The following is a 27,242-nucleotide window of genomic DNA, read 5'->3' on the forward strand; positions in this document are numbered from 1 at the left end:
GATGAAGTGAGCTGTAGCTAACAAAAGCTTATGCTCAAATAAATTTGTTAGTCTCTCAGGTGCCACAAGTCCTCCTTTTCTTTTTGTGGATACAGACTAACACAGCTGCTACTCTGAAACCTACACAGTAACCCCAGCACCTGTTATTCAGCCATGTTGAGGGTTTGCAGGACGTGTATTTCAAAGTCAAATGCATGTGAAATTCCATTTCCCACATGAAAGTAGTCTATTGTTTTCTGGCTGTCTCTGTCCTGTATTCATGAAATCCGTAGCACCCGAGAACGGTATTGGGACAGGCATGGAGCTGAGCTGCCATAAAGAATGTGTATGTTAAACACAGTTCTTGGGATGTTTTCTGTAGAGCTGTATTGGGTTAACTACTGGAGTGTTTATGTTATGGCTACATTAGGTGAAACCAGCGTGGTTCTTCTCAGTTTAACAGCAGGCTGATGGAAAAGAAGCAGGAAGGGAAGCAACAGCTCAAGAAAAGCCATCTCTCAATAGGCACTTCAAGGAGGTTGAGAGAGAACACTGGAGCTATAAACTGGGAAGAGCCTATTCCCAGGCTCCAGCCACAGCACACAGCTTGTTTTGCCACAGCGCTGGGAGTCTGTCCAGAGGTGGGGCAGCTGTTGCTGAGAAGCTCTTCAGAATGACAGGGACAGACACCGCTGGGGAAGTCTGAAAGTGCATGGCCTGCCTGGGTCCCTGTCGGAAGGGGGAGGGTTTGGGTTCAGAGATGTGTACAGACGGTTGTTTGAAAACCCTCATTCTCCCATGTTACACTTTATTCCTGCTGTTTAGATTAAACACTATTTTGGTTCACGAAGGCTGGCTGGCCACTCGTCCCACCACTAGTCACAGGCTCACAAAGGGAAGAACCACAGGTGCCGAACCCACTCAGACCTGCTCGGCAAGCACAGTCAACCAGGAGTGTGCTGTAGCCAGATCCCAGTCTGATGGTGGGAGGATCGCGGGATTCCACCCCATGAGAGATAAGGCTACAAGGCCTGACATGTGGTACTCATTGACCAGAGAGGGGGCCGAGATTCCTGTAGCCCTGTAATTTTGAGGTGTCTCTACAGGGCGTAAGTCCTGGAGCCCTCAGCCAGTCAGGAAACAGAAATATGCTCTATCGGACTTGTTACTACAGAGCAACGCAGCTCTAAATTCCTGCACTCATAATCGTCCATGACAATAAAACCTTTGAAAATGCCTTTGCTAATTAAATTTCCAGGAGAAAATAAACCTGATACAATTTGGGAACTAGTCACTGATATTTCGTGGGGTCTCCTCTTGCTTAGCCCCTGGCAGGATCGGGCCCAGAGCACACAGCAACTCTAGAAATGGGACCCCTGGAGAAATCCTGACTCGGGGCATCAGGATTTTAACATTACAACCCCGCTTTGAATGTCAGATTTCTGTGTAGCTGGAATAATTCACCATGGAGCATGGGTATATGTAACGGAGGGGATCCCATGCTACCCTAGAGCTAACTGACCTCCAGCCCCTTCATTGAGTCACCCTGAGAGCCCATCTGTGTCCTCTGCCACTGCACAGAACATCTGGCAATGGAAACAGCTTCCAGCCTTTACCCTTCACTTCACATTTTAAAGATAGTGAAACCTGCCAACGTACCCAATTCCTGCTCGGCGTGGAGCTGCTGACACCAGAGATCTTCACCCTAAACAACAAGGAGTCATCAGAGAGATTGCACGGGCAGCAGGCAGTATCTGTTCAGATAGGGATGTGACTGTCTTTATGAAGCATGCCAGCACATTCCCTTGGGGGCCACTTGGCCATAAGGGAACCTCAGCTGATTAATTTAATGTGCACGAGCTTTAATCCTTGGTTCATTCTAGTACGGGAAAAACTTCCTAACTGTCAACGTAGTTAAGCGATGGAATAAATCTCCCATGGAGGTCAGGGTGGTTAATCACTGGAATAAATTGCCTAGGGAGGTTGTGGAATCCCCGTCATTGGAGATTTTTAAGAGCAGTTTAGACAAAGACCTGTCAGGGATAGTCTAGATAATACTTAGTCCTGCTATGAGCACAGGGGTCTGGATTCAATGACCTCTACTAGTCTCTTCCAGTCCTATAATTCTCCCAGAGGAATAAGCAAGGGGCCCCAGGATCCAGGGATCTCCATAGTCAGGCACAGACCTCAGCGATCCACTTGTAGGTAGGCCCAGCCACCCACAATCTGTGGGCCTCCACAGCTTCTCTAGGACCCTCTCCAGCTCCCGGCTAGCACAGGTTAATCAGAGATGTGCTACCTGGGCCTGTCACAGTAGCCACTACCCACCTTCATAGACATGGGAAGGCTGGTTAGAGTAGCTGATGGGCACAATACATCAGCCGTAGCCTGGCAGGGATGTTTCGACCTTCCCATACTCAGAATGCAGCCATAGACTCCGTCAGTGCAACCTTAATTTATGTTATGAGGAACAGGCAGATAAAAACCTCCAATTTCTCTTGGGGATCCAGGTAGTTGCAGCTGAGCAGCATCATGGCATAAGAACATAAGAACTAAGAACGGCCATACTGGGACAGACCAAAAGTCCCTCTAGCCCAGTTTCCTGTCTTCTTACAATGGCCAATGCCAGGTGACCCAGAGGGAATGAACAGAACAGGTAATCATCAAGTGATCCATCCTCTGTTGCCAATTCCCAGCTTCTGACAGAGAGCAGCTAAGGACACCACCCCTGCCCATCCTGGCTAATAGCCATTGATGGACCTGTACTCCATGAACTATCTAGTTATTTGTTGAGTCCTGTTATACTCTTGGCCTTCACAACATCCTCTGGCAAGAAGTTCCACAGGTTGACTGTGCATTGTTTGAAAAAACAGCTGGCGGCTGAGCTTTCAGAGAAAAATGATCCATTTTCTATGAAAACTCACTGCAAAAAAAAAAAAAGGATGAAAAGGAAACATTTTAGTTTGGGCCAACATTTCTCATGGGGGAGGCGAAGAAACTGTATTTTCCAGCCCAGCTCTAGCTCAAACCATGGGCCTCTATCACTCATGCTACAGGACCACACCCCTAGGTGACAATACTAGCCCCCATCAGCCTCCCACACAGAGCAGCCCCTGGACATCTGCTAGTGTGTCTCTATGCCAGCTCTATAACAGAGGGATCCCCTGGAAATGGCTTGCCTGCAGCAGTCCATCCATCAATGGCACAATTGAAGAACATAATAACTGCCATATTGGGTCAGGCCAATGATTCATCTAGCCCAGTGTCCTGTCTTCTGACACTGCCCATGTAGATACTTCAGAGGGAATGAACAGAACAGGGCAATTATTCAGCCAGTCATCAGCTGAATCCATCACCAGTCATCAACTGTCAGATTCTGGCAGTCAGAGGTTTACAGACACCCAGAGCATGGGCTGCACCCCTGACCATATTGGCTAATAGCCATTGATGGGCATATCCTCCATGAACTTATCAAATTCTGTTTTGGACCCAGTTATACTTTTGGCCTTCACAACATCCCTAAGCAATAAGTCCCACAGGCTGACTGTGCATTCTGTGAAAAAGAACTTCCTTCTGTTTTTTTTTAAACCTGCTGTCTAGTAACTTCATTGGGTGAGCCCTGGTTCTTGTGAAGGGGTAAATAACACTTCCTGATTCACTGTCTTCACTCCACTCATGAATCGATAGACTTCTATCATGTCCCCCCTTAGTGGTCTTTTTTCCAAGCTGAACAGTCCCAGTCTTATTAATCCCTCTTCATATGGAAGATGTTCCATACCCCTAAAGATTTTTCTTGCCCTTCTCTTTACTTTTTCCAGTTCAAATATATATATTTTGAGATGGGGCAAACAGAACGATGCGCAGTATTCAAGGTGTGAGTATACCATGGATCTATACAGAGGCAACATGATATTTTCTCTCTTGTTACCTATACCTTTCCTAATGATTCCCAACACGGGCAGCAGGTGGAGCCCACATTTGTGGATGCTATCCCCCATGGCCTCACCCCTTCTACCCAAGGCACAATCCCCCCACCCCCACAGCCAGAGCGCAAAGCTCCCCTCCCACATCCTGGAGAAGCCCAGAGCCTCCCGATTCCCCTAGGCTGGAGCCCCGAACCCCACCCAACCCCGGACCGGCCAGAGCCCCGCCTCCCAGCCATGCAGCGCCTCCTCTCATGAGACCCCAAGTCACCCCACAGGAAAAGCTTGTCTCCTCCAAAGAATGTGAGCTTTTTATACGTGCCATGCAGATTCCAGGGCAGGGGAGGCGGCCATTGTGACACTGCCCCCATGTGATTATGACATAGTTATGATGCACTGAGTACAAAACATATCTTGTGAGGTGTCTATGGAAAAGTTATGATTTGCAGAATACGATGATCCTAGTTGTAAGCATGTATCATTTTGTATCTGAAGTTATGAATGTTGATTATGTATCATTATTTCAAATGTAGTTGCACATGGGTGACACTCACTAGGCAATGTGCTTCCAGTCAAGACAGCTGGTTCTGAAGTGCTTATTCAGGATAATGGATCATTAGGGGGAACAATAGCCCCGAGGAGAAGCTTATCCCCCACCTGGTGAGCCTTCCTGAGGCTGCTCCAGACAGCCTATGGCTAATGGCTACTATGACTCAGCAGGGCATGCCAGGGCATGTGACCAGACCATATGACACTAAACTCCATTTTGCTACCTGTATTTTTCCACTGTATAAGGTGGGGTGTGACTGCAAGCATAAGCCAAACGGGAAGAAATTGCCTCAAGTAAATTGTACTCCATTTTGTTTATTTTGCTTTATACTCCATTTTGCTGGCTTTGAATTAGTAAGAAGAAATTGTTCTGAGTTTATTCTTTGTTGATTGTACTAATGATTTTAATGCTTACTGTTTGGTATGTGAGTGAAGAATGTATGGGAATTAACTAAGACAAGACAGCTGGGCCGGATGGTCAAGGAGGGAGTGGAGGAGTCGAGAGGCACCAAATTTCACCTGTCTGGCAGATTGACAACCCTAAAGCAAAGGCAGACACCCCAAGGACAAGATAAAGAGTGGAGCCAGAGGGATGAGATAAGAAACAGCTGCACATAACTCCCAGTAACAACCCAAATGATGTTGATTGGAGCAACCTTGACTAACAGCTCCTATGTAACACAGCAAGGTCCAGACACTTGGGTGGGAACTTATTACTGTAAAAGAAGGGTGTGTTGCCATGGCACTTTGGGTTCATTCTGCATCAATATCGGCTCTTTGAACGTGTTCGACAGAGGCCCAGCTCCCCTCTCTCATGTGCAGTTTCAGCTGGGCACTGGAACTGACCAAGCAACACTAAGGACTGGTAACTATAAAATCCAGCTGCAGAACCTTTGGGGGCGGGGGGGAGGGGTGGTGAATGGAATCATATGCTGATTTTAATGCTTAAATTGTACTCTCAATAAATGCGGCATATTGCCTTATCTTCTTTAAAAGATTCCATGTGCTTCTTATGAGCATAACATGACATCATCTCTTGGCCGCACTCCACAAACAAGAGCACTCCTGGAAACACCTGAGGAACAAAGACGGAACTGGTGTGGCGGGGTAGGGGTGGAGTGCTGGGTCCCAGGCTAAAGGGATTTCTAGCCTTCATATGGAAACCTGGTGGACAGTTTGTATTATCATTCAGGCTAACAAACAGAGGCTGGCTGTCTCACCAAAAAAGCAGTGCAAGATTGCCAGCGCAGGTTAAGGGGCACAGCCTGGAACTTGTACGGTACATAAAAAGACCCAAAACCTTCTCTGTGCAAATCCTGCAACTGGCGTCCAGTGGCCACAGCTGTGCCAGAGGAGGCTTAGCCTCTCCTGGCTTATTATATCCACCACCTATTGTTCCCAACATTCTGCTAACTTTTTTTGACTGCTGCTGCACATTGAGCAGATATTTTCACAGAACTATCCACAATGACTCCAAGGTCTCTTTTTTTGAGTGCTAACAGCTAATTTGGAACCATTATTCTGTATGTGTAGTTGGGATTATATCTTTCCAATGTGCATTACTTTGCATTTATCAACACTGAATTTCATGTGCCATTTTGTTGCCCAATCACAATGTTCTCTGAGATCCCTTTGTAATTCTTCACAGTCTGCTTTGGACTTAAGTATATTGAATAATTTTGTCTCATCTGAAATTTTGTCACCTCACTGCTTATACTTTTTCCAGATAATTTATGACTAGGTTAAACAGCACTGGTCCCAGTACAGATCCCTGTGGGACACCATTAGTTACTTCTCTCCATTCTGAAAACTGACCATTCATTCCTACCCTGTGTTCCCTATCTTTTAACCAGTTACTGATCCATGACAGAACCTTCCTTCTTATCCCATGACTGCTTACTTTTCTTAAGAGCCTTTGGTGGGGGACCTTGTCAAAGGCTTTCTGAAAGTCCAAGTACACTATATCCTCTGGATCATCCTTGCTCACATTTTTGCTGACCTGCTCAAAGAATTCTAATAGATTGGTGAGGCACGATTTCCCTTTGCAAAAGCAATATTGACCCTTCCACAACAAATCATGTTCATGTATGTGTCTGATAATTCTGTTATTTACTATAGTTTCAACCAATATGCCTGCTACTGAAGTTAGTATTAGTGGCCTGTAATTACTGGGATCATCCCTGGGCCTTTTTTTTTAGAAATGAGCATCACATTAGCTATTACCCAGTCATCTGGTACGAGGCTGATTTAAGTGATAGATTACATACCACAGTTGGTAGTTCTGCAATTTGACGTTTGGACTCCTTCAGAACTCTTGGGTGAATATCATCTGGTCCTGGTGACTTTTACTGTTTAATTTATTAGTTTATTTTAAATCTCTGTGGTGGGATATAACCCCCGTAATGCAGTCTGGGAGCCGGTGGAACCGCTGAGCCCCTTAGCCATTCAGCTGGGCTAGCCTCTCTCACACTGCTCTGCTGGTGACACGACCAGCCTCTCTAGTCCCTGTTATCACCCAACAAGACAGCCGGTGGCTCTGCACACCGAACTGAGCTACCTGAGTGCTTTACCTAAGCCACTCAAAGACAAATAGGAGACAACAGCAATTTTCCCAGCTCCCCAGCCTTGCACCCTTGCTACAGTATAAACCCAGATTTATACCACCTTGCACTGCACAGGTATCTGCACATTCCAGACTCATTAATATAGGTCCCTTTCCCCTCGATGTGCGATAGATATGCAACAGCTCTTTTTTTTACAGAGCTGAGGTTTTTCCAGACACTTCACTCAAAACAAACGTTATGAGAAAACATAAAACAAGTTTATTAACTACAGAAAGATAGATTTTAAGAGATTATAAGTGACAGCAAACAGATCAAAACAGATTACCTGGCAAATAAACAAAACTGCAAATTAAGGCTAACACACTAGATAGATAGGATTTGAATTAGTCATTTCTCACCCTAACTGATGATACAAGCAGTGCACCAAGTTTTCATGCACAGGTTAGAAATCCCTATAGCCTGGGACCCCAACATCCCCCAGTTCAGTTTTGTTCCTCAGGTGTTTCCAGGAGTTCCCTTGTGTGGGGAGTGAGGCCAAGAGATGATGTCACTACCCACCTTAAGTGTTTGTTCCATACGGCAGGAACCCTTTGTTTCAAGCCAAGTTCCCAGCCCATAGTGTGAGGTTACATTAACAACAATGTGTTAACCCTTGAGGGCTCAGCAGAGTGCTAGTTAATCATTGAGAAGTAAGGCATTCCCTGGGAACTATCCCACCCTCTGACTCCACCACCTCAACCAAGCTTCACAATTATCATTGTTGTGTACAGTATTAAACTGTTTAAAACTTATATTGTGTGTGTGTGTGTGTGTGTGTATATATATATATATATATATATATAGTCTTTTGTCTGGCAAAAAAAAAAAATCCCTGGAACATAACCCTATTTACAGTAATTCTTACGGGGAAACTGGATTCACTTAACATCGTTTCACTTAAAATAGCATTTTTCAGGAATACAACCACAACATTAAGTGAGGAGTTACTGTGTATTTTTTAAAATAATGTAAAAATGTGAGGGCTCTGGGGTGGGGACGGTGACAAGGGGTTAAGGGGTGTAGGAGGGGCTCATGCAGAGGGTTGGGGTGCAGGGGTGAGGGCTGTGGAGTGGGACTGGGGTATGGGGGGGCTCAGGGCTAAGGCAGAGGGTTGGGGTGCAGGCTCTGGGGTGGGGCAGGGCTGGAGATGAGGAGTTTGGGGTGCAGGCAGGTCACAGAGGAGGACTCCCCCCAGCCCTCTCCCCACTGGCAGCAGCGAGCTCCAGGGGAGGGGCCCCGTCTCCTCTCACAGCAGCACATTCACCTCACGCCACAGTCACTGTGTGTGCTCCTTGGTCTCTTCTCAGGTCCAGGAAGCCCCTTCGCCTCCCCTGTGGTGGGTGCTGGGGGTGATGGGGGACAGAGGGCTGCCATCACATTGGGCCTCGTCCTCTGCTGCTGCCCCTCATTGTAGCCTCACTGGGGGTGGGGCTGCCCCGGTCCATCATGGTGCAGGAGCGGTGAATGTGGGCGGGGGGACCCCCTGTGTTGGTGGAGGGTCCCACCAGAAAATGAAAGGGTCTGAGGCGGAAGGGCAGGCTCAGGATCAGCCTGCCCTGGCACTAGGAGATGGGGGCACTAGGACCCTGCACCATCAGTTGGAGAGGCAGAGATGCTCCGGGCCTGGGGGAGGTGCATGGGGGCAGCAAGTGGGGGCTGGGGGACACTTACTGGAGGCATGTGGGTGCAGCAGGTGGGGATGGGGGAGAGACCCGGCCCCAAACATTGCTGGAGCCCGGGCACCATGGGCCCATACAACTCTCTGCCCCTGCAAAGGAGTTCTTGGGACCCAGCTTAGTTTCCCTGTGCCTCTGAGAGCATCTTCCCATCTGTTTGCCCCTTTCTTGTGGAAACAGCCTTTGCTGAAACCTGTGTGAGCCTGGTTCCAGTCACTGCAGTGCTCAGCCATGTCTGTGATACAGCACCAGGGTGTGAAGCTGACTTTTGCCCTGAGACCTTTCTCCCAGCCAGACCATCTGAGATGAGGCCCCCATGACTGTCGCTCCATTGTTTGGCAGTTAGACTCCATGAGAGGCCAACACTCCACTCAGAAATACACTACCTACCCCTCACTGTCACCCACAAGCTCCCTCACATCTGCCACAGACACCAAGGAGCTGGAGTCATGGGGCTTCCCACAAGCCCGCTGTCACAGGAGGCTTTTGATAAGAGGCCTTTTACAGACAAGTGTCAGTGACGTTGCTCCGTGGAACCCTGACACAGCCCTGATCTTAGGGTCTCGGAGTATCTGAGAACCTTGAATGTATTTATCCACCCGCCACCACTGTGAGGCAGGGCAAGGCTACTATCCACCTGTGCAGAGGCTCAGAGAGAACCAATGGTTTCCCGACGGTCACATAGAGCAAGGGAATCAAATTCAGCTGTCTTGAGTCACAGAGCCATGCTCAGACCAACCGGCCCAGCCTTCCAGCCATCTGAGCGGTGACAGTTACAAGGGTTTGATTCGCTGGCCTGTTCTCCCCCTGCCACATCAGAGTTTGGAGCAGCCTGGGGGCTGGGCTGACCTCCGCCCATTGGTAACGGCTGTCAAGAGCACAGTCCACCCCGGCCAAGTCCCTGAAGATGGGTGTCACCCCAGAGTGCCCCCTTGTGGCTTGAGGTAGCCCTGCAGGCACCCTGCCCTTATCTTTTGGAGAAGTCTGTAGAAATGTGACCCCACAAAGGGGGCTCATGTTTTAAGTATTCCTTAAAAGAGAATAAGTCATTACAATGACCTTAGAGATAAGGTCTTCTAGCCTCTGGCCCCATCCTCCTCCTTTACTTAGGAGCCACCCACCTCCCTGTTTGCTGGGCTCTGCATTGGTTCAGGCTTGCTCCACCCCCTGCTCCTCCTTTTCCCCTAAAGCCCTGCTCCTGCCCCATCCTTCCCCTCAGGTCTCGCCCTCTGTTCCTCCTTCTCCCGCAAGGGTCCATTGCTAGGCCAGGGCCGGGCCATGGTAAGAGGTGCCTTGGGAGCCCAGGCCGCTGATGGGAGTCCCAGACAATCCATCTTCTGGGTTGTAGGTCCCAGGGGGTGAGGACACAGGCTGAGGGCTTCTCTCGGGCCCCCCAGACCCCTATCCAGGGCAGGTGCAGGGTCTGGGGCCCCACAGAGGCTTTAACTCCCTGGGCAGCTCTTACTGTGGCTGGCTCTGGCTGGCGGGTGGAATCTCAGGAAAAGAGAAGTAGCGGGTGGGGTGTTGGGGGAATAGAAGGAGCAGAGGGTGGAGCTACAAGGGGGCAGAAGAGGGGCAGGGGCGGGGTCACAGAGGGGATGGGTCTCCTGCATGTGTCCCACTTTTGCTTTTTGAAAAGTTGGTCACCATACACTGAATGGGATAGGCTGGGATAGGAGCTAGCTGTGCCTCTGTGAGGGAGCTGAGGCCCGTTTCCATCCCTTTGCATTGCTGGTACAGCACGTACGGAGTGGCCGGGAAAGGAATCTGGGCCTGACTCTCGTGCCAGGACTCCTGGGTGTCAGACCCTCACTCACACAGGCAGCTCTGCTCTGCCTCGGTGGGGAGTGGGCTGATCAGGTCTGCTGTGCTTAGAGCCATTAATGGGGGGTTGGAGGGTTGCCTGAATGGCTTTTCCTGGGCTCCTGCCATAATCATGTCTCCCACACGACTCAGTCACAAGCACCAGGCTGAGGGTGTGGGGGAAGGGTGGGTGTCCGTGCCCCTGGAATAGCCCCTGTCCACAGATGGTGCAGCCCTCATGGATCACGCAGCACCCAGAGCGCTCAGGAAGGGCCAGGACCGTGACAGCAGAACAGACCTGCAGCTTTCTTCATGGCCTCTGGATGTTTAACCAGAGACGGGACAGCGACAGGCCAGGGGTAACGGGAAACAGCATCCAAACTGTTAGAGAAGAGAGCAGGATGACCCGGAGGTGGATTTGAGTATGGGTGTCTTTATTGCGATACTTGTTCCCCTTGACCTAATTGTCGAGTAAGCACTAGATTAGTTACAGTACACCCTTTTTATCTAAGTTACTCTGTAAATGCCTACATCTGTTACAACACCCCAAAACCATTATTGAGTAATAGAAACACCCATACTATTAGTATCCCCACCCCTATCTATTATTCACAGCATTGTGCATGTTATACAGGCATTATTACCTTGAAAATACATTTCTTTGCAGTATTTTGTTGCTACACGGTCCCTTAATCAGCAGTTCTCAGGGGAGGGAGAAAGGGGCCATGAGCAGTTTTCGTTTATGTAGCTGGGAAAGGAAGGGAGGGGGAGAGAACAGTTCTTTACACAAAGGGTATCCTTTCGACAATTACATTTCTTATGCAGCTGCAACACTTATTTATTCCCAACAAGCTGAAAGGGATGGCGAGGGATGACACTTAGCTATTAAGCGAAGAAATGGGGCCTGCCTGTGACTCTACTCCCCAATAACGTACCAGCACACAAGCGGTTTCCCATGTCTCTACTTAACCCTTACATATCCCAACACAAACCCCTTTACTTTATTGAGTTCATAGGCAGGAATTCTGAGGTCACAGCAGCCACCCATATGGCTCTTCATGGGCCAACATCCTACCAGTCCCCTGGCTCTTCATGAACACAATCACTTAATAGGTGCTACTGCCTGCCTTGGTCTCCTTCCCCAGTACCCTGCCCTCCCTCATCAGGCCCTCTCCCACTGCTCCAGGTCTTAGAACCAGTTGGATCCTTTCTCTACAGAGTGGAGATCAGTAGCTCATGTCGTCTCAGATGTAAGGGTCCAGGATGCAATATGTGGCCCTGGCTGTGGCCTATGTTTTTCATCTCTCATGTCACCAGCGGTGGAGCCAGGTGATGAACTGACCCTTCACTTGAAGAATGCCCTGATTATCCTCGCACGAAGGTGTTTGCATTTCACGCTGTAAACTATTGGGTTCATCAGGGGCGGGATCAGCAGGGAGATGTAGCCCAAGAGAATTTGAAGTAAGGGAGAAGAGCCCTTCCCGAATCTGTATAACAGAGACACACCAATCTCTGGTGTGTAGAAGAGCAGGACGGCACACAGGTGGGAGATGCAGGTGTTCAAGGCCCTGATGCACTCTGCGTGGGAAGCGATTCTCAGCACTGTTTTGAGGATCATCACATAAGACAGGAAAATGAGCAGTGAGTCGAACCCCATAGTTAAGATCTTAGCAGACAAGCCGTAGATGCTGTTGACCGTGATATCCGAACAAGCCATCTTCATGACGTCGTGGTGCAGGCAGTGGGAATGGGAGAGGACATTGGTTTGACAGTATCGGAACCGTTTCAGGAGAAGGGGGAGTGGGACTACTACAGCCAACCCTCTTAGCACACACAACAGTCCCATCTTGGCTATTCTCGGTGGGGTTAAGATAGAGCCATATCTCAGCGGGTCACGAATTGCAATGAAGCGGTCAAAGGCCATCAACAAGAGCACAGAGGATTCAGTACATTGAAAAAAGTGGATGAAGAACAGCTGGGTGAAACAAGCATCGAGGCTGATCTCCCTAGAGTTAAACAAGTATATGCCCAGTATCGTCGGTATGGTGGCTATTGATAAGCCAAGGTCTGTGATGGCCAACATGAAAAGGAAAATGTACATGGGCTCATGGAGGGCTGGATCTGTTTTTATAATGAACAGAATGACTGAATTTCCTACTATGGAAATAACATACATTAAGCAGAAGGGGATAGAGATCCAGAGATGGACATCTTCCTGCCCAGGTATCCCGCTGAGAAGGAACACTGCAGGTCTGAATTTGGTGTCATTGACAGCTGACATAATGTACTGGGCAGGTCCGAGGAGTATTGAGCTTTCCTTCCTGAGAGGAAAAAGAACAGGAGACTAGATAATAGTTATCTAGACATCTTTCTGCTCTGAGTGCAAGTCTAGAGATTCCCAGGAACTCAAGGAAGATCAGCAAAAACATAGTCTTGGATTTACACAATTGATAGGAAGATAGGCACTGCCAGACTAGATCAGATCTGCAGTATATCTAGTGCACTATCCAGTGTCCAGTTCCAGATGTTTCGGAGGAAGGTGGGAAAAGCCATTCAATAGGGTGCTATGAGATAATTTGCTCCCGGGGAAAATTTCCCCAACACCCAATAATTAGACATATTTTGCTGTGTAAATCAGGAAGGTTTAGAGCACTTCCAAGACTTTTTAAAACAATCTCACTACTATATTTGGATTTTCTGGTTACCCATATAAACATCCAGTCCCTCTTTGAATCCTGCTAAACTCTTGGCCCCCTTGATATCTCGTGGCTGGGAGTTCTGCAGCTTACTTCAGCACTGTGTGATTTTACAATTGTGACCTTCCCACAGACACTCTTTCTGGCCCTCCAACTTCTGAGGGTGGCCCATTGTATCATGACTTGTGTGTAAACACATGACAAGTGCATGGTGAAAAAATTAATTGTGCTATTCTGTCCTGCATTGAAGCCATTTATAAATGTGTTTCATTGCCTCATTGTATATACTTTTTTATTTCCCTCCACTCCTGAGAGTTCAAATTATGCCACTGCCTCTTTGCGGTATAAGAGAGAAATTCTTAGTGCCATTTTCTTAATTCAATAATATTGATTTCAGCTGAGTCACTCCAGATCTACATGTGTAAATTCAATCAGAACAGGACTCTATTTACTTTCCCTTAAGAAATGCTCCCAGTGATACACTCTGACCACCAAGAATCCCTCCAAGAGAAGGGGAAGTGCTTTGCCTAGCCAGTAAATCCAGAGAGTCTGATCATCCTACAGGCTCCTCTTCATCCTCACAGGACCTGCATCCTCTCCCCATGCAAGGGTCTGTTGATATCTGGCAAGGTACAAACTGACAATAGATGGTTATTTCAGCTGGGTGGGGTTGATGTAAAAAACGGGAGAATAAGCAAACACTATGTTTGCAGTAATATCAATTTGAGTGTGCAAGTTACTTCAGTCATGCATGTGTAAGACGTAATGGCTATAAATTACATACAACCACTATAATACTCCCCTTTCCTGCACCTCAGCTTCACTCTTTTCTGAAACACAGGCCAGCAGTTCTGTTCTCTCAGGACTTTTTGGAAAATCTTGCACAGGTATTGCAGATGGATTGTATTCATGACCCTGAATGCAAGTGTTAGAAACAGCTACTGGTCAGTTACCAGGAGAGAGTATCATCCAACTGTTCACTGAACAAAGAGTTAATAGCACAAATCCATTGCAAACAGTATGTGGAGTACTTCTGAAATACTTTCTAAAGCAAAAGCCGTTAAGCAGTAAAATTACCACTGCTCCTTCCTGTAGAGATTCCAACAACTCTGCTGCTGGCTTTCGATATACAGGCATGTCATGAATGTTTGGTTTGTAATATTTGTATTACCCTGAAAAGTTTTGGCTTGTAATATTTACACATCTGTACTTTAGTACACACATGTCAACCCATTCTTTCCCCTCTGACCTTCTTTCAGAGATGAGTTCTCAGGTTAGAGTGGGGCATGAAATCTAGCATCTGTCATCTGGATTTCATCACAACCTGAAAAGATCGCAGTGTCTCAGCCCTCATTCAGTCCCTTATCAGCAAACAGAAGTTTAGTAGCTCCTCTGTCCCTGGGTTAATAGCTGACTCGTTCTCCTCAGGTTCTGTTCTGTCAATCTGCAGCCTGTATCCGGAGTGATAACAGGTATTGGGATCAGTATAGGAAATATTCATTCCCTGAATTCTTACTCTCTAGTACATAGTAACCCCAGCACCTGTTATTCAGACGTGATGTGAGTTTGCAGGAAGTGGATTTCATGTAAAATGCATGAGTATTCATGGAAACGGAACTTCATTTCACATATGAATGTAGCCTATTCCTCTCTCTCTCTCTCTCTCTCTTTCTCTCTCACTGCCTAAGTCCTATATTCATAAAATCTGCAGAACCTGGGAATAGCACTGGGATAGACGTGCAGCTGAGCTGCCATAATGATATGTGTATGTTAAACCCAATTATTGGGATGTTTGATGTATGGCTGTATTTGATTAACTATTGGAATGTTTATGTCACGGCTATATTGGGTTAAACCAGTATGCCTCTTCTTCGTTTCATAGAGGGCTGCTGGAAAACAAGCAGGAAGGGAAGCAACAGCTCAAGAAAAGCCATCTCTCAGTCAGCACTTCAGGGAGGTTGAGAGACAACACGGGAGCTGCAATTTTGGAAGAGCCTATTTCTGGGCTCCAGGCACATTCCACAGCTTGTTTTGCCAGCACTGGGAGACTGTCCAGAGGTGGGGCAGCTGCTGCTGAGAAGCTCTTCAGACTGACAGGCACAGACACCGCTGGGGAAGTCTGAAGGCCCTTGGCCTGCCTGGTCCCTGTCAGAGTGGGAGGGTTTGGAGTTCAATGTACAAACTGCTGTTTGAAAAACCATCTTATTTTCCCATGTTACGCTTTATTCCTACTGTTCGGATACAAGAGTATTTTGGTGCAAAAAGGCTGGCAGATCACATGTCTCATCACTACTCTGAGACTCCTAGAGGGAAGAACCACAGGTGCCAAACCCACTTGGACCTGCTGGACAGGCACAATCAACCTGCAGTGTGTTGTAGCCAAGGGCCCAGCCTGAGGGTGGGAAGATCGCGGGATTCCACCCCATGAGAGGGCAGGGTCTGAGGCCAGAGATGGGTTAGAGATGCCAGTAGCCCGGTAACTCTGAGGAGAATCTACAGAACAGAGATTCTAGAGCCCTCAGCCAGTCAGGAAACAGAAATATGCCCTAGCAGACCTGTTACCACAGACCAAAGCGGCTCTGAATTCCTGCGTTCACAATAGAGCCAGAGAATAAAATATTTGAAAATGCATTTGCTGATTAAATTTCCAGAAGCGAATATACCTGAGGTGATTTGCAAACTAATCACTGATATTCCATAGGGGCTCCTCTCGATCAGCCCCTGGCAGAATTGGGCCAAGAGCACACCGGACCTCCAGAAATGGGACCCACTGAGAAATCTGGACCCAGGGCATCAGAGTTTTAACACTCTGAGACCATTTTGAGTCTCTGTGTATCCTAAATAGCCCAGTGTGCAGCATAGGCACATATAGGAGAGGGGTTCCCAAGCTACCTAGTGCTGCCTGCTCTCCAGTCCCTGTCACGGAGTCACCCCGACAGCCCAGCTGAGTCCTCTGCTGCTGCACAGAACATTGACACATGTAAACAGCTTCCAGCCTTTCCCCTTCACTTCACATTTTAAAGACAGTGAAACCTGCCAACGTACCCAGTTCCTGCTAGAAGGGGAGTTGCTGACACCAGAGGTCTTCACGGTAAAGGACAAGGAGCCATCAGAGAGGTAGCACAGGCAGCATCTCTTCAGATAGGGAGGCAGGTGTCTTTATGAAGCATGTTTGCACATTCCCTTGGGGGCCACTTGGCCATCAGGGAACCTCAGCTGCTTGGCTTAGAGTGCACCAGCTTTAACCTCTGTGAGAGCCAATGGCAGACTTCAGGAGGCTAAATCACAGGGGATGCATGGTGATGCTTCCCAAATGGACTGCAGCCCCAGCCCTGCAGCAGGCTCTATTACTGGAATCCGGGTTTGTCATCACTGTTCCTGTGGTTCTGATTACCCACATGGCTACCTCAGTGGCAGCCTCGTGATAACGATGAAGCTGTCAGAGCTGTGATCTAATAATAAATAAAATAATAATAATAATAATAATAATAATTAATAGACTATTTTCTCCCCAGCAGCCCCTTTTCCTGCATTACAATCCCACGGTGCAGGCAGGGAAGGACGATTCCATAAGCTCCAGACATGGAAATTTGTTTCGAATCATTCCAATAGAAGAAGTCCTTTCCTGTTGTGAAAGGCCTATTTAGAGTAATGGGACATTAGGGGAAACAGTAGACCCTAGGAGAAGCTGATCCCACTCCTGGTGAGTCTTCTTGAGAATGCTCCGGACAGCCTATGGAAAATGGCTGCTTTGACTCAGCAGGGCATGCAAGGGCCTGAGACCAGACCATATCACATTAAACTCCATTTTGCTCCATTAAACTCCATTTTTCTACCTTTATTTTTCCACTATATAAGATCATAGAATCATAGAATATCAGGGTTGGAAGGGACCTCAGGAGGTCATCTAGTCCAACCCCCTGCTCAAAGCAGGACCAATCCCCAATCAAATCATCCCAGCCAAGGCTTTGTCAAGCCTGACCTTAAAAACTTCCAAGGAAGGAGATTTTACCACCTCCCTAGGTAACGCATTCCAGTGTTTCACCACCCTCCTAGTGAAAAAGTTTTTCCTAATATCCAACCTAAACCTCCCCCACTGCAACTTGAGACCATTACTCCTTGTCCTGTCCTCTTCTACCACTGAGAATAGTCTAGAACCATCCTCTCTGGAACCACCTCTCAGGTAGCTGAAAGCAGCTATCAAATCCCCCCTCATTCTTCTCTTCCGCAGACTAAACAATCCCAGTTCCCTCAGCCTCTCCTCATAAGTCATGTGTTCCAGACCCCTAATCATTTTTGTTGCCCTTCGCTGGACTCTCTCCAATTTATCCACATCCTTCTTGTAGTGTGGGGACCAAAACTGGACACAGTACTCCAGATGAGGCCTCACCAATGTCAAATAGAGGGGAACGATCACGTCCCTCGATCTGCTTGCTATGCCCCTACTTATACATCCCAAAATGCCATTGGCCTTCTTGGCAACAAGGGCACACTGCTGACTCATATCCAGCTTCTCGTCCACTGTAACCCCTAGGTCCTTTTCTGCAGAACTGCTGCCTAGCCATTCGGTCCCTTGACTGTAGCTGTGCATTGGGTTCTTCCGTCCTAAGTGCAGGACCCTGCACTTATCCTTATTGAACCTCATCAGATTTCTTTTGGCCTAATCCTCCAATTTGTCTAGGTCCTTCTGTATCCTATCCCTGCCCTCCAGCGTATCTACCACTCCTCCCATTACTGGATTACTGGCCTGTAATTGCTGGGATCACCTCTGGAGCCTTTTTCAAAAAAATCAGCATCACATTAGCTATTTGCCAGTTGTCTGGTACAGAGGCTGATTTAAGAACATAAGAATGGCCCTACTGGGTCAGACCAAAGGTCCATCTAGCCCAGTATCCTGTCTTCCGACAGTGGCCAGTGCCAGGTGTCCCAGAGGGAATGAACAGAACAGGTAATCATCAAGTGATCCATCCCCTGTCACTCTTCCCAGCTTCTGGCAAACAGAGGCTAGGGACACCATTCCTGCCCATCCTGGCTAATAGCCATTAATTGACCTATCCTCCATGAATTTATCTAGTTCTTTTTTGAACACTCTTTTAGTCTTGGCCTTCACAACATCCTCTGGCAAGGAGTTCCACAGCTTGACTGTGCATTGTGTGAAGAAATACTTCCTTTTATTTGTTTTAAACCTGTTGCCTTTGAATTATTTTCTATTATCATTTCTACAGTGCAAATATTTGTAAACAAAAGAAATAGTATTTTTCAGTTCACCTCACATAAGTACTGTAGTGCAATTTCTTTATCATGAAAGTGCAACTTACAAATGTAGTTTTTTTGGTTACATAACTGCATTCAAACAAAACAATGTAAAACTTTACAGTCTACAAGTCCACTCAGTCCTACTTCTTGTTCAGCCAGTTGCTAATAGAAACAAGTTTGTTTATATTTAAGGGTGATAATTCTGCCCATTTCTCACTTTCAGGTGCATTGTAATTAAGAACAGGCATTTGCATGACACTGTAGTAGCTGGCATCACTAGACATTTACGTGCCAGATGTGCTAAAGAAAATTTTTTGGACTATCTGTGGAACATAATGTGGGAAAATGGGACCAAACAAAACCAGGTGTGAGGGGAAAACTTTTGACATGAAATCTGAAATATGGTGGGAAAATGGTAAAAAATTGACATGGGACTATTTAAAACCAGGGGACCTGAATACTCTGAATTGAACTTTGCTTTAATGTAACCACTGTAGATGTGACTCATGAACAAGAGCTGACTAATGTCATGTGAGATGGAAGGAGTCGATGTATCTTAAATTATGACTATACGACATTATGGTGAATCCTTCCATAATGGCAAAATTGAGTTGCTCCAGAATACTTAATGGGGGGGGGGATGCATTATTGTTGACCAAACAATCTGGCTGGAGGGATTGCAACTGAACATGAGTTACTTTCATTGTTAACATGACAGCAACAATGGGGAGATGGAGCTAAAAGATGTAAAAAAGGTGTAGGAGAATATATTGTGGGTGTCATTTGTAGTGGGGTCGGGGTATTGAATTAGTTTAATATTGAGACATTACGAGGGAAAAATCAACCTTGAGTGAGATTTTTGGGAGCTATACAGATGCATGTATTACAAACTTTTGGCACAAGATCAGAGAAAAGAATAAGGAGTATAGTGCTCTAATTAAAAAAGCACAAGCCTTGGAAATATCTCTAAATGTGAGTTTGAGTGTCAAATTAATAAGACTGCATTAGCAATACAATGTTTACAGATGCAAACTTATGGGATACAGTATATAGAAAGGATGGTCAATCTACTGAGTAAGGGCAGTGGCCCTTTGAGTGGTTTAAAGACTCCCATATATGGAAACACTGAATTATAGGATGGAAGAAACACCTTGGACTTAATTTTAATCAAACCACTCTCAAAGGGGATTGGAAGGGCAGAATGCTATTACATAATATTGGGAAAAAAGAAAAGAGTTGCAATGACATGGGTGCTGCCAAAGATTAACGGAGAATTATGGCAAATAAAAATAAGTGGAACACATTTAATTTAGGAAGAGGGGGGCCATACATTGATGGAATTGACAGAACATTGTGTGGAGTGAGGCAAAATAAATGGGTGTGCCCACAGATAACTTGGTCCCTAGAGGGATATCATCTAAACCATTCAAGTGGACAACATATAATACAATATTTAGCCCTTAATGGCACAAAAGTGTTTGATTTTAGGCAATGGGTGTATTTCTGTGGGTCACCATTGAAAAATATATATTTTGGGGAAATAGGACAGAAAAAGGTCCAACTGAGTCATGCAAATGTAATGGAGATTATTATTGAAGGAACTGTTAATCAGGCACCCTTATTTTTTAAAAAAAAGAAATTGTCTGGGAACCAAAAGATGTGGACTAGTCTTCGAATCTAGTGATACATTGGGAACAACGGGAGGAATTGGTTGACAAAATTGAAAGAATAAAGCCATATGCAAAGGATGTATCTAAATCTGCCCAGTTAGGAAAGATAAGTATTTTGTTGCATAATGGTCAAATATTAAAATTAGGAAAAGAAGGGAACGAATTGACAGTCCACCACTGGTCATATGAGACAGTATTAAAAGCCTTACTAAAGTCAAGATATACCACATCTATCCCCCCTATCCACAAGGCATTTTACCCTTTGAAAGAAAGCTATCTGGTTGGTTTGACATGATTTGTTTTTGACAAATCCATGCTGACTGTTACTTATCACCTTATTTTCTTCTAGATGTTTGCAAATTGATTTCATAGAATCATAGAATATCAGGGTTGGAAGGGACCCCAGAAGGTCATCTAGTCCAACCCCCTGCTCGAAGCAGGACCAATTCCCAGTTAAATCATCCCAGCCAGGGCTTTGTCAAGCCTGACCTTAAAAACCTCTAAGGAAGGAGATTCCACCACCTCCCTCGGTAACGCATTCCAGTGTTTCACCACCCTCTTAGTGAAAAAGTTTTTCCTAATATCCAATCTAAACCTCCCCCATTGCAACTTGAGACCATTACTCCTCGTTCTGTCATCTGCTACCATTGAGAACAGTCTAGAGCCATCCTCTTTGGAACCCCCTTTCAGTAGTTGAAAGCAGCTATCAAATCCCCCCTCATTCTTCTCTTCTGCAGACTAAACAATCCCAGCTCCCTCAGCCTCTCCTCATAAGTCATGTGCTCTAGACCCCTAATCATTTTTGTTGCCCTTCGCTGGACTCTCTCCAATTTATCCACATCCTTCTTGTAGTGTGGGGACCAAAACTGGACACAGTACTCCAGATGAGGCCTCACCAGTGTCGAATAGAGGGGAACGATCACGTCCCTCGATCTGCTCGCTATGCCCCTACTTATACATCCCAAAATGCCATTGGCCTTCTTGGCAACAAGGGCACACTGCTGACTCATATCCAGCTTCTTGTCCACTGTCACCCCTAGGTCCTTTTCCGCAGAACTGCTGCCTAGCCATTCGGTCCCTAGTCTGTAGCGGTGCATTGGATTCTTCCATCCTAAGTGCAGGACCCTGCACTTATCCTTATTGAACCTCATCAGATTTCTTTTGGCCCAATCCTCCAATTTGTCTAGGTCCTTCTGTATCCTATCCCTCCCCTCCAGCGTATCTACCACTCCTCCCAGTTTAGTATCATCCGCAAATTTGCTGAGAGTGCAATCCACACCATCCTCCAGATCATTTATGAAGATATTGAACAAAACCGGCCCCAGGACCGACCCCTGGGGCACTCCACTTGACACCGGCTGCCAACTAGACATGGAGCCATTGATCACTACCCGTTGAGCCCGACAATCTAGCCAGCTTTCTACCCACCTTATAGTCCATTCATCCAGCCCATACTTCCTTAACTTGCTGACAAGAATACTGTGGGAGACCGTGTCAAAAGCTTTGCTAAAGTCAAGAAACAATACATCCACTGCTTTCCCTTCATCCACAGAACCAGTAATTTCATCATAAAAGGCGATTAGATTAGTCAGGCATGACCTTCCCTTGGTGAATCCATGCTGACTGTTCCTGATCACTTTCCTCTCATGTAAGTGCTTCAGGATTGATTCTTTGAGGACCTGCTCCATGATTTTTCCGGGGACTGAGGTGAGGCTGACTGGCCTGTAGTTCCCAGGATCCTCCTTCTTCCCTTTTTTAAAGATTGGCACTACATTAGCCTTTTTCCAGTCATCCGGGACTTCCCCCATTCGCCACGAGTTTTCAAAGATAATGGCCAAGGGCTCTGCAATCACAGCCGCCAATTCCTTCAGCACTCTCGGATGCAACTCGTCCGGCCCCATGGACTTGTGCACGTCCAGCTTTTCTAAATAGTCCCTAACCACCTCTATCTCCACAGAGGGCTGGCCATCTCTTCCCCATTTTGTGATGCCCAGCGCAGCAGTCTGGGAGCTGACCTTGTTAGTGAAAACAGAGGCAAAAAAAGCATTGAGTACATTAGCTTTTTCCACATCCTCTGTCACTAGGTTGCCTCCCTCATTCAGTAAGGGGCCCACACTTTCCTTGGCTTTCTTCTTGTTGCCAACATACCTGAAGAAACCCTTCTTGTAATTTAATTATTTTCTCCATTATCTTTCCATGTACAGAAGTTAAGCTGACTGGTCTGTAATTCCCTGGGTTGTCCTTATTTCCCTTCTTATAGATTGACATTATTTTTGCCCTTGTCCAGTCTTCTGGAATCTCTCCCATCTACTGCGATTTGTCAAAGATAATTCCTAATGGCTCAGAGATTTCCTCAGTCAGCTCCTTGAGTATCATAGGATGTATTTCATCAGGTCCCGGAGACTTTAGGAGATCTAACTTGTCCAAGTAATTTGTAACTTCTTCTTTCCCTATTTTAGACTCTGATCCTTCCTCATTTTCACTGGCATTCACTATGTTAAATATCCATTCGCGATCAAACTTCTTGGTGAAAACTGAAACAAAAGTCATTAAGAACCTCTGCCATTTCCACATTTTCTGTTGTTGTCTTTCCCCCCTCATTGAGTAACAGGCTTACTCTGTCCTTGGCCTTCCTCTTGCTTCTAATGTATTTGTAGAATGTTTTCTTTTTACCCTTTATGTTTCTAGCAAGTTTGATCTCGTTTTGTGCCTTGGCCTTTCTAATTTTGTCCCTGCATACTTGTAGTATTTGTTTATATTTGTTAGAATATAGATATTCAGGCCTGCCTGTAAAGGCCTATACTTTAAGTACTTAGATGTATTTTTATCACTTAGCTAGTTACAGGGGTATAAAAACAAAGAATCAAAATCACAGTCCACTTGTGTACAGGCCTTCTCTCACTAGGAGAGTCTGAGGCCTTGTTCTTAGGCTAAGCAACAGAGGCAGCCATAAACTGGGAAGCAAATGGTCACATCCTCATTCCTAACCAGTCATACTGAAATAAGGTGGTATTGGGCTGTTAGGAAGATGATCCTGTCCTGATAGTGCCCATCACCACCAGATAAAGAAACCGCTCTTAAGAGGGTTAAAGAAAACTTAGTTTGATAGCATCCAGTCTGGCAAGAAATCACTTATTAATGGTTGTGGTTTTGAAACCCTCATTTCTATATTATAATTTTTTTATGGCCCCCACTTTTCTCTTGTTAATCTGTTTCTCTAATTGTTTCTGTCTGCTGTATAATTAATGTTGTTAGGTGTAAGTTAATTAGGGTAGTGGGATATAATTGGTTAGAGAATTATGTTACAATATGTTAGGATTGGTTAGTTAAATGTCAGTAAAATGATTGGCTAAGGTATAGCTGAGAATATTACTATATAAACTGGGACCAAATAGGAAGTGGGGGGGGGGAAGGGAAATTGGAATCATGTTTGCTAAGGGGGGGAAATGGAAACATGGACCAGACACACAGACAAGGCTCTGTAGAGTCAGAGCTGGGAAGGGAACACTGGGGAACAGACTCTATTGGCAAATAGTGATAAACCCGACTGGTGTGAAGGGTTTTGGAATATGCTTGCTTCAAAACTAAACCCAATAAACATTGCATTGTTTGCACTTTGTACTTCTGGTCTTCAGGTTTCTGTCTGTGCCAAGAACCAGAGGAGAGGGTGAAGGGAAAGCCCTCTAACAATATTCATCCTTTGTAATTTGACCTTGTCAAGGTTCCTCCCCCACTCTGAACTCTAGGGTACAGATGTGGGGACCTGCATGAAAACCTCCTAAGCTTACTTTTACCAGCTTAGGTTAAAACTTCCCCAAGGTACAAATTAATTGTATCCTTTGTCCTTGGAATATCCACTGCCACCACCAAACTCTAACTGGGTTTACTGGGAAACGTAGTTTGGACACATCTTGCCCCCAAAAATCCTCCCAACACTTGCACCCCACTTCCTGGGGAAGGTTTGGTAAAAATCCTCACCAATTTGCATAGGTGACCACAGACCCAAACCCTTGGATCTGAGAACAATGAAAAAGCATTCAGTTTTCTTACAAGAAGACTTTTAATAGAAATAGAAGTAAATAGGAGTAAAGGAATCACCCCTGTAAAATCAGGATGGTAGATACCTTACAGGGGAATTAGATTCAAAACATAGAGAATCCCTCTAGGCAAAACCTTAAGTTACAAAAAAGACACACAGACAGAAATAGTCATTCTATTCAGCACAATTCTTTTCTCAGCCATTTAAAGAAATCATAACCTAACACATACCTAGCTAGATTACTTACTAAAAGTTCTAAGACTCCATTCCTGTTCTATCCCCAGCAAAGCAGCATACCGACAGGGAGACACAGACCCTTTGTTTCTCTCCCTCCTCCCAGCTTTTGAAAGTATCTTGTCTCCTCATTGGTCATTTTTGGTCAGGTGCCAGCGAGCTTACCTGTAGCTTCTTAACCCTTTACAGGTGAGAGGATTTTTCCTCTGGCCAGGAGGGATTTTAAAGGGGTTTACCCTTCCCTTTATATTTGACAGACCTAGTTTCCACTTTTTGTAGGACTTTTTAAGATCATTGACGATCTCCTGCTTAAGCCAGGGTGGTCTCTTGCCATATTTCCTATCTTTTCTATGCAGCGGGATAGTTTGCTCTTGTGCCCTTAGTAATGTCTCTTTGAAAAACTGCCAGCTGTCTTCAATTGTTTTTCCTTTCAGACTTGCTTCCCATGGGATCTTACCTACAAACTCCCTGACTTTGCTGAAGTCTGCCTTCTTGAAATCCATTGTGTTTATTTTGCTGTTCTCCCTCCTACCATACCTTAGAATCATGAACTCTGTCATTTCATGATCACTTTCACCCAAGCTGCCTTCCACTTTCAAATTCTCAACCAGTTCCTCCCTATTTGTCAAAATAAATTCTAAAGTAGCCTCTCCCGTAGTAGCTTTCCCCACCTTCTGAAATAAAAAAAAATGTCTCCAATACATTCCAAGAACTTGTCTGATAATCTGTGCCCTGCTGTGTTATTTTCCCAACAGAGGTCTGGGTAGCTGAAGTCCCCCATCACCACAAAGCCCTGGGCTTTGGATGTTTTTGTTACTTAAAAAAAAAAAGCCTCACCCACCTCTTCTTCCTGGTTAGGTGGTCCATAGTAGACCCACACCATGATATCACCCTTGTTTTTTACCCCTTTTATCCTCATCCAGAGACTTTCAACAAGCCTGTCTCCTATTTCCATCTCAACCTCAGCCCAAGTGTGTACATTTTTAATATATAAGGCAACACTGTGTCACACCTCCCCCCTTAGTTTACTGCTGGAGGGTTTGTCACTGATGAATGTGAAGGCAGTGTGTCTAAGTTTCTCTTTAGCTTTTGGCTATACAATTTCCAAGTGTTACCAAACATTGTAGTGTCACCCTCAGGTGGTGTTGCGAAGTTCTGTGTTTCTTTTTCTGGGTTGCCAGAATACTTTTTTTGTGCAACACTGTTAACTTAAGGCATATATTAATGTCTTCTAGAATGTACATATTTTAGCATTTTGCAATTAATGCCATGAGGTGTGCCTCAGTTTCCCCTTCCACACAGCAGACCTGGTTTGTTATGGTTTTCCTGCTCTGACAAGTTTTAAGCCTGTTTACAGATAATAGCTGACAAACAGTATCCTTGTAGGGGTTCTTTGTGTTGCCCGATATTTAGATTGATTACTTAAGAATCCCCAGTTAATTACTTTGCGGGTTGACAGATTCTTGTCCCAAGATCGGGCCTCATATTATTTAAATGGTTATATAGTTGGGAACTCCAATGTGCACAGTTGCAACATTCACACTATAGGAACTATTTTATATTTACAAATATAGTTTATTAGTACATTTAGCAGAGTCACGAACACCCCAGCTCAGTAAGGTAGAGACACTACAGAATGTACCTCTGCACATCCATATATTCACACCACCCCTTATAGAACAACTTGAAGTGTTAACCACCATCTTCCTCATCATCATCCCCTTCCACATCACCAGTGGCCATCACTCTGGCACCTCCCAAGGACTACATCCATTCTCCTACTTCCCCGAGGCTGCAATGCCACATTTATAATGTTATGCTGGTGCCATTATGTTTGATATATAGAATCATAGAATATCAGGGTTGGAAGGGACCTCAGGAGGTCATCTAGTCCAACCCCCTGCTCAAGGCAGGACCAATCTCCAACTAAATCATACCAGCCAGGGCATTGTCAAGCCTGACCTTAAAAATATCTAAGGAAGGAGATTCCACCACCTCCCTACGTAACGCATTCCAGTGTTTCACCACCCTCCTAGTGAAAAAGTTTTTCCTAATATCCAATCTAAACCTCCCCCATTGCAACTTGAGACCATTACTCCTTGTTCTGTCATCTGCTACCAGTGAGAACAGTCTAGAGCCATCCTCTTTGGAACCCCCTTTCAGGTAGTTGAAAGCAGCTATCAAATCCCCCCTCATTCTTCTCTTCCACAGACTAAACAATCCCAGTTCCCTCAGCCTCTCCTCATAAATCATGTGCTCTAGACCCCTAATCATTTTTGTTGCCCTCCGCTGGACCAAAACTGGACACAGTACTCCAGATGAGGCCTCACCAGTGTCGAATAGAGGGGAACGATCACGTCCCTCGATCTGCTCGCTATGCCCCTACTTATACATCCCAAAATGCCATTGGCCTTCTTGGCAACAAGGGCACACTGTTGACTCATATCCAGCTTCTCGTCCACTGTCACCCCTAGGTCCTTTTCCGCAGAACTGCTGCCTAGCCATTCGGTCCCTAGTCTGTAGCGGTGCATTGGATTCTTCCATCCTAAGTGCAGGACCCTGCACTTATCCTTATTGAACCTCATCAGATTTCTTTTGGCCCAATCCTCCAATTTGTCTAGGTCCTTCTGTATCCTATCCCTCCCCTCCAGCGTATCTACCACTCCTCCCAGTTTAGTATCATCCGCAAATTTGCTGAGAGTGCAATCCACACCATCCTCCAGATCATTTATGAAGATATTGAACAAAACCGGCCCCAGGACCGACCCCTGGGGCACTCCACTTGACACCGGCTGCCAACTAGACATGGAGCCA

At 45.8% G+C, this 27,242-nt stretch overlaps 1 protein-coding gene across 1 annotated transcript; it reads right to left on the reverse strand.

Moving 5' to 3' along the window:
- Positions 1-11,878: 11,878 nt before the first annotated feature.
- Positions 11,879-12,814, reverse strand: LOC141980563 (olfactory receptor 51G2-like). The gene has a single exon (XM_074941898.1). The coding sequence runs from the start codon at positions 12,812-12,814 to the stop codon at positions 11,879-11,881; it is 936 nt and encodes a 311-aa protein (XP_074797999.1).
- Between the last annotated feature and the right edge of the window lie 14,428 nt (positions 12,815-27,242).

This window comes from Natator depressus, chromosome 1 (genome assembly GCF_965152275.1).
Source record: "Natator depressus isolate rNatDep1 chromosome 1, rNatDep2.hap1, whole genome shotgun sequence".
NCBI classification, from domain to species: Eukaryota; Metazoa; Chordata; order Testudines; family Cheloniidae; genus Natator; species Natator depressus.